Here is an 8,411-nt window from a genome sequence, read left to right as displayed (position 1 = left end):
ATTGTGTATCCGCAGTTGATACGAGTACGACATACACCACGAGGCCGGCTGAACCGGTGGTCAATGAGTAATCCACAAGCCAGGAGGACCTGTAGACGAGATCGTCGTTGGCCACTGCGCTGGATAATATTCGGCACTATGTCTCTGAACAGGCGAAGCTGAGTCTAGGCGTGAGGTTGTCTAGATTGAGTATGGTGGATGTTCATCTTCGGATATGGACACATAGCAAAGATCGGGTTCAACGGACGTCACCCAAACATTGCGTGTTCCCACTGCCCCACTGATTCCAGGACTTGTATTCTGTCAAAGAATTGATGGCTTTTGCGATAGAAATACTACTTGTACATGTACAAGTCAAAAGTACGTGATAGACACAGGGATACCTGCAGTGTATCTGTAGTTTGACAGGATCTGTAGCATAATCGCATGTATGCACAGGGAGAAGTTTCCTTGTGCATGGTGTGTGTGCGGCACGAAAATCCCCAACCAATGAGCATGGTCATGAGCGATTAACTTTACAGCCGGAAGAGTTACGCGGAGGACAAAAGACCCGACACCCCTCACTGCGTCACCACACATCGAACCGTACTTGTGTCTCAATATATTGCACCGATTATAGATATAATCTACGATTCTACCAGTACACTGGAGCGTGGATATGATAGATCACCTGTCTGAATACGCTGAGGAAAATACGGATGAGAACCCCGACCGGGCAACGAGTTAAGACACCCGAATTATTTGATTGGCCACCAGGAAGTTGGAACGCCCCACAAGCCACCCAAAGGCGAGGGAAATAAGTGGAGACTACTGTGGACCTGGGACGGTCCAGCCCCGGCCGGGTAATATTACGGTACGCTGCATTACGGGCCGCCGCTCAGAGAGAAAATAAAATTTATATCATCCCAGCATCCCAGCATTGTTTGTCTCTTCAGAGCAAGCATACTTGGTACAGATTTCACTCGCTTTGATAGCAGTGGTCATTCGTTATTATATCATTGTTCGTTTTAGTTGTGTACTCGGTGCAACTACAAGTACATACTCAAATTTGACTGACACCCAGGTCGGTGATCTATCATCTCTCGTTGCCATCATCAGCCCGCGTTTCTTTTTTCTTGATATTGCTTCGTGGCTTCGACTCGATCTTCCCCCCATAACAAAGACGAGTGATTTCTTTTCTTTCATTTGCAAAATTCCAACTATTGATCCTTTTCCGTTCTTGTGGATATAGAGCAAATCATCCGCTGGCATCCCAGAGTCCCGGTCCCCCAGTCTCGCGCCGGAATCTCTTCCTGTCCATCCATTCCACAACATCCTCGTGTCGGATGGAGACGCCTCACGTTTCACGCGACTCATCAATCTATTGAATTTGGAAAGAGGCCAGCCTGTGGCTTTTTCGCTGTTAAATTTCCCGGATTGCAGCCTTCTTTATTTTCTTTGTTGCTTTTGGTCGGGCTGCATTGCCGTCACAGTCACACATCCTGCTCCCTCTTGTGTGGCGGATTTGGAATTTTTCACTCTTCATATAAACGCCACCCACCCACATCTCTTCACACTTTGTGAATCATAGAGCTGTGGTTACCTTCTTGTCTTTATTCTTTCTGTGCTTCATATACCACACTACACTACACTACACACACACACACACAACCACACACAACCACAAGATGGCGCACGCGGAAGAAATCCTCGGTGCCCCTGATGGCTCTGCATTGACTTGGATCTTGGATCATTGTCTTCGTTACCCCGGCACCTACGAGATTCCTTTGCGAACTATGTACGCTCTGAACTCCAACCCGACTCGCCACGTCAACGAAACCTCCCGTTCCAACCGTTCCTCTGGCTCCTCCAACCTCTCCGTCTCCTCCGCCCAGAATCAAAACCCGACATCATGGGACGCGGCCGCCGAACTCCGCGCTCAACTATCTCACCAGATCTCGCGTCTCCCCACCCAGCCTTGCTCGCTTCCTCCTAGCTTCATTACAAGCTTCCTGCGTCGCTGCTTTGCTCCCGTTTTGGACGAGGTGGACTTCCCTCAGGCCTTGACTGCGCTGGACTACCTCAAGGACCTCGACAGCCGCCGGAGAAAGGAAGTTGCTGCGACTCTGCGTCGTCTGGGTATAGAGACCGACACTCCAAACAGTCAGGCGGAGTTGAAGGAGACCAGGCCAGCGACCCTCTCGTGGATTGAGTCGATGAATGTCAAGATTCGCAGAGCGGAGTCGCTCTACAGTCAGATTTACATTGGCTTGCGTCGTTGGACCTTGCTGAACGAGATGCTCCTGAGTGAGCCTTACAACAAGGCCAACTGCATTGCCTTGCTCAACACTCTCTTCCCTCCCGTCACTGAGTTCACCGTCACTCCTACCCCCCAGCTTACCACCAAGACTCTCAAGTCGCAACGGGACGGTTTCTTCCGCTATATCACTGCTGTTGACACCAACGGCAAGCAAATCCTTGAGAAGCTGGTGATGCAAGGCGCGCGCGAAGGTGAAGCCAACAATTGGACCGTCGTCCGGGAAGCACTGGACAAGTATCTGCGACTCGTCAACGAAATCATCGATGAGTGCACCGCTGTCACCGGCCCAGCAAGCCTGGGTGAAGATGAATTCCGCAAGGGTCGCAAGGTGGACTCTGGAATCAGCTTTGTCTCGGCGCACAAGCCCATGTCTTCTGTCAGCAGTGGCATCACCGCGGAAGAACTGGACAAGCCGCTGCCTCCATCGCCCAACTCCAAAAGGGGTGGCTCTACTTTGGAACGTCTGGCTCGCGAGCTTCGCAAGTTGGGCGATTCTGGCGTGTCCAAGAACTTGAGGAAGATGAAGTCCACTGCTGCCCTTTCCTCCCGCCCAGGGACACCCACCGCCAGTGAGCAATCGTCTTTTGACATGGACGATCACAAGCGTCGGCGGTTCCTCTGGGAGGCTTCAAACCGCAAGACGCATTCCAAGCAACCCAGCTCGGATTTTCAATAAGCGTCAATACTTTTTTTTTTTTTGTCTGTTTCATTACATTTACATTCTACATCTTGTTTGGAGTTGTTGAAATTCTTCCGGGTTGGACCGAGCGTTCCTTATTCTATTTTTCTTTGTTCTTATTTCTGCATTGGTCGGACTGGCATATATTCCCATTTGTTTGAGTTGGTATTGGATTGGCGTCTGGAGAAGCATTCAAAAGCGGGCAAACCTGGTGCATGACATTTTACTTCATTATGATTCCCATGTTTTGATGAATACTTGGTTTTAGTACAGGAATGGAGTTCTTACTCTTTCAGGTATGATTTTTTTCGTAAATACGTACTGTGTATGCCAAAGGTAATCAGACTTGTTTACTCTCGGAAGTGCTGCGCAAGTGGCCGCTGCGCCCGCCGGAGCGCTATCTATCATAGGTGTCCAGACGAGGCATCATTCGTCTTAATCCAGACATCACCTTCGATATTACTCTGATATTAACGTCAATTTTCGGAAGATTTTTCTGTCTGACTGTCTGCATTCTGCATCAATTGTGTCGTTTCCCGACCGTTCCTCGCGAACCTTACCAAGTTCGGCCCACTCGCCGTCAACCACGGAGTATGCTAGCTACCCTCTATCAAAGCGTAGCTAGCAGATAAGATCGTCCGTCCTTTGTGTGGGGAAAAGTTACTTGTTAACTCGTACAAGACATACATCTTTGCATGGGAAATGGTGTCGACTAAATCGCTGGCCGCCTCATGGCGACTGTATGCTATTGTCGCGACTGGGCTGACGGGCCTGGTACGCGCAAGTCCCTCAGTCAATGTTGCTCTGCAGGCATCCTTTGATTCAGCACCGTATCTTCTGGAGCTTTTGTGAGATACCTGCGCCCTCATCCATGTCTGATATATGGCTAATTGTCGCTCAGAGAAACAGCTGCAGAAGAGAACACAACCGCCTACTTCCCCCTCCTCGACCGCATCGCCGACGGCACCTTCGACGACCTTTCAACAGACCAAGACCTTTACGAGCGATTCTTGAAAATCGTCCACGATGACGGACACCTTCGAACCCCCGAAAGTCTATCGTCATTCAAACTATCGCTGGCAGTCCGGTCGGCGGCTCCCCGGATCTCAGCCCATTATCAGTTCTACAATACGTCTGTCCAGCATTCGCTGATGGCGGCGCAGGATGCGGCGTGTCCGATGTGGGTCCATTATGATGGGAGTCAGTATTGTTCATCTGCTATGGAGAGAGCACAGCAGGATGTTGAGGGGGAGTCGAACTTGCGAGTGCTTCCGTTCGATCGCGTCTTTGGTGACAAGTCGCTGCCGCCTGCTGTGTTGTATGCGGATATTGCTTCGCCTATGTTTAAGGAGTTCCATCAATCGATGACTGCTCTTGCGAAGGAGGGACAGTTGTCGTATCGTGTGCGTTACCGGCCTCAGCAGCATTGGACTTCGCGGCCTCTATATGTGTCTGGATACGGAGTGGAACTTGCGTTGAAACGGACGGACTATATCGTGGTCGACGACCGGGATGCTGAGCATAGAGGTAAACAGGATACCGCACCAGGCACAGAGGACAAGGAAGCTGCACCGGATGATCTCAAACCGTTGTCCTCTTCCGAAGTGGACCGTCTGGGAAAGAACACCGTCAGCTACGTGATGGACAGTGATGCTCCCCTGGATAGCCTGGTGAAACTTTCCCAGGACTTCCCCAAGTATTCCGCCCATGTAGCATCTCACAATGCGAGTGCTGAGCTTTTGGAGGATATCCGCAACAAGCGTGGTCGCATGCTTCCGCCAGGAGCCAACCTTATGTGGATCAACGGCGTACAGATGCACCCGAGCAAGATCGATGCATTCTCCCTTTTGGACCACCTGCGTCGAGAGAGAAGGTTGATCGAGAAGTTCCGGGACCTTGGCATGCCAGCTCAAGAGGCCGTAGATTTGCTCTCTCATCCATTGTTGGGCGAGGCGCTGGTACAGGATACACCGCAGCGTTTCAATTACAAGGATGACATTGAAGGCGGCCACGTCATTATTTGGATGAACGATATTGAGAAGGACGGGAGGTACAAGCAATGGCCAGATGAGATCCACGCGGTAGGTATTCTGCAGTCGATATTATATGGCTAATGCTAACATGTTATTTATAGTATCTACAACGCTCATATCCTGGCCAATTGCCTGCTGTGCGCCGCAACCTGCACCACGCTGTCTTCTCGGTTGATTTGACCGATCCGCAAGACATTCAACTAGTCATTGAACCCATCCAGATGTTTGTTAAGCGGAATATCCCCGTGAGATTTGGCTTAGTTCCTACCGCTTCGTCGCCGGGTGCTATTGCGCAGGCTAAGGTTGCTCATTACCTTCAAGACAAGTTTGGCCTTTCGAGCTTGCTACAGTATTTGGAAGAGGTATGTTCTGATAGCAATTGAGTTTTTGGTCAATTACTGACTTGATTAGTCTCTCAAAAAGAAAAAGACGGCGTCACCCGATAATTCCTGCTTCCAGTCTGCGACGAAGGGCCGGAATGTGCGCCCTGGACGACAGCCTCTCTCACTGGAAGAGACCCTGGCAAGTGATGAGTATGAGGCCATAGTTTCCCAAACAGCCAACTACCAATCTCGACTTGGGATCAACTCCGGGAAACGAGACTTCTTCGTTAACGGTATTCCGTTTACTCGCGAAGAATCATGGACGCAAGAGTTGAGCATGCAAGTCAACCGGGATCTGCAGATGGTTCAACAGAACATCTTTGAAGGCACCATTGACGATGATGCATCGTTTTCGAAGTTTTTGTTGTCTGATGCCGTTGATCGACGTAATCCGTTGATTACTCCCCAGGATCCCAAAGATGTCCGCATTCTGGACGTTGGGAAAATTGTGGACGCGCATCAGGATGCTTTAAACGAACTACCCCGTTTAGCGTCGAGCGCAGAGAATGTGCTGGACAGTGCTCATGTTATTGTGATCGGCGATTTTGATTCTGAAAGCGGTGCTCAGTTGCTTACTGCAGCCTTAAACTTCCAAAAAGAACATGGCCAAACGGAGGTTCTTTTTTTGCACAACTCTGATGGACAGAAGACGGCAAAGGAATCTGCAAGACTTTACAAGTCGCTCAAAGAAGACAAAAAAGCTGATGCCACGCAGATCTTGGTTGACATACAGGGGTCAGTAGTATCGGATGCGGAAGCTGAAAAGATCTCTCAGACCTGGGCAGCGTTGCAGCCTCTGACTGGCGAGCTTGGATTCATTCCTGGAACGACAGGCGTTGTTGTCAATGGACGTGCAGTTGATATTCCAGATGAATCTGCTCTGGATTCAGAGGACTTCGGTCTACTCTTAACGTACGAACGCACGAGACGAATCACACCAGTTGCCAAGGCTGTTGACGACCTTGGATTCAGCGCGAAGTTTTCTGGTCCTTTGGAATTTGCGAAGCTCACGTCTCTAGCTGCTCTGTCGACCATTTCGGATGTGCCCGAGGGCATGTTCGAATCCTCTTCTGATATTCGATTGAATCTATTCGGCAAGTGGACGGCATCACCTTCGGTACTTACAGTATCCAACTCGGAAGATCCCACTATTAACATTGTCGTGTCCATTGACCCAACCTCGGAGTTGGCCCAGAAATGGCTTCCTATTCTGAAGGTTGTTTCCGAACTGGCTGGGGTGCAGCTCAAAATCTTCCTGAATCCCCAGGACAAGATCAACGAACTTCCTATCAAGCGGTTTTATCGCTACGTGCTGGACTCGAAGCCCTCATTTGCTGCTGATGGATCTTTGGCTAGACCTACAGCATCATTTTCTGGTGTTCCTCTGGAGGCGCTGCTAACACTGGGCATGGATGTCCCATCACCGTGGCTTGTGGCTCCCAGGGACTCTGTCTACGACCTGGACAATATCAAATTGAGCGCAGTCAAGAGTGGTAACGTGGACGCTACATATGCCCTGGAGCACATTCTGATCGAGGGACATTCGCGGGACCTAACCGCGAAGTCCCCTCCAAGAGGCGTCCAACTGAACCTTGGCACAGAAGAGAACCTTGAGTATGCGGACACCATTATCATGGCTAACGTGGGCTACTTCCAATTTAAGACGCAGCCCGGATTGTGGAAGATCAGCCTGAAGCCCGGACGCAGTCAGCAAATCTTCAACCTTGACAGCGTTGGAAGTCTCGGATATAGTCCTCAACCCGGTGATGATAATACCGAGGTGGCACTGCTTTCTTTCCAGGGGACGACGCTCTTCCCGCGTCTCTCGCGTAAGAAGGGTCAAGAGATGGAGGATGTCCTGGAGACGGGTCCTAAGCCGGGCTCTGCGATGGAATATGTGTCCAAAGGACTTGACTTTGCCTCTGGTGTACTGTCAAACATGGGTGTTAGCACCGGAGCCCGTGTCAATGAGCATGCCGACATCAACATCTTCTCCGTCGCAAGTGGTCACCTCTACGAACGCATGCTTAACATCATGATGGTCTCCGTGATGAAAAACACCTCCCACAGCGTCAAGTTCTGGTTCATTGAACAATTCCTCTCCCCCTCCTTCAAATCATTTCTCCCGCATCTCGCCGCCGAATACGGTTTCACCTACGAAATGGTAACCTTCAAATGGCCGCACTGGCTGCGCGCCCAGCGCGAAAAACAGCGCGAAATCTGGGGCTACAAGATCCTCTTCCTAGACGTCCTCTTCCCCCTCTCCCTCGACAAAGTTATCTTCGTCGACGCAGACCAAATCGTCCGCACGGATATGCACGATCTCGTCACGCTAGATCTGGACAACGCACCCTACGCCTTCACACCGATGTGCGACTCACGCACGGAAATGGAGGGCTTCCGCTTCTGGAAGCAGGGCTACTGGAAGACTTTCCTCCGCGGAAAACCATACCACATCTCCGCGCTGTACGTCGTTGACCTCAACCGCTTCCGGGCACTCGCTGCAGGAGACCGTCTGCGTGGCCAGTACCAGATGCTCTCTGCGGACCCGAACAGTCTGAGTAATTTAGATCAAGATCTACCGAATCACATGCAGCATAACTTGCCGATAAAGAGTCTGCCGCAGGAGTGGTTATGGTGTGAGACGTGGTGCTCGGATGAGGCGCTGGGTATCGCGAGGACGATTGATTTGTGTAATAATCCGCAGACCAAGGAGCCGAAGTTGGAGAGGGCGAGGAGGCAGGTTCCTGAGTGGGGGGTTTATGATGGGGAGATTGCGGCTTTGGGGGAGAGAGTTAGGAAGCAGCAGCGGGTGGAAGAGGAAAAGGAGCAGGTGGATGAAGAGGGTACGGAAGATGGTTCCGAGTGGGATAAGGATGAGCTGTAGGCTATGATCACATGAAGCATGGGTCTCATTAGTTAATCTAGATATGTACATGCATTTAACCGTTCCATCCAAAATATGTCTATAACTCAGCCCTAGATAGTAGGGGCGTGAATCAAAGTAAAATAGATAC

The 8,411-nt window shown here is 50.6% G+C and overlaps 2 protein-coding genes across 2 annotated transcripts; both read left to right on the top strand.

Annotated features, from left to right (window-relative positions):
* Window positions 1–1,667: 1,667 nt before the first annotated feature.
* ACHE_20861A (uncharacterized protein) lies at window positions 1,668–2,975 on the top strand (the record flags this gene model as incomplete). The annotated part of the gene is made up of 1 exon (XM_043285211.1): window positions 1,668–2,975. The coding sequence occupies one exon, from the start codon at window positions 1,668–1,670 to the stop codon at window positions 2,973–2,975; it is 1,308 nt and encodes a 435-aa protein (XP_043133925.1).
* Window positions 2,976–3,680: 705 nt separating this feature from the next.
* Window positions 3,681–8,281, top strand: ACHE_20860A (putative UDP-glucose:glycoprotein glucosyltransferase; the record flags this gene model as incomplete). Its single annotated transcript, XM_043285210.1, has 4 exons — window positions 3,681–3,826; window positions 3,880–5,059; window positions 5,113–5,373; window positions 5,423–8,281. 4 exons carry the CDS (start codon window positions 3,681–3,683, stop codon window positions 8,279–8,281), a joined length of 4,446 nt encoding a protein of 1,481 aa, XP_043133924.1.
* Window positions 8,282–8,411: the final 130 nt, after the last annotated feature.

This window comes from Aspergillus chevalieri, chromosome 2 (genome assembly GCF_016861735.1).
Source record: "Aspergillus chevalieri M1 DNA, chromosome 2, nearly complete sequence".
NCBI classification, from domain to species: Eukaryota; Fungi; Ascomycota; class Eurotiomycetes; order Eurotiales; family Aspergillaceae; genus Aspergillus; species Aspergillus chevalieri.
Note: the sequence above shows the minus strand (reverse complement) of the source record. Positions and strands in the feature narration are given on the sequence as shown.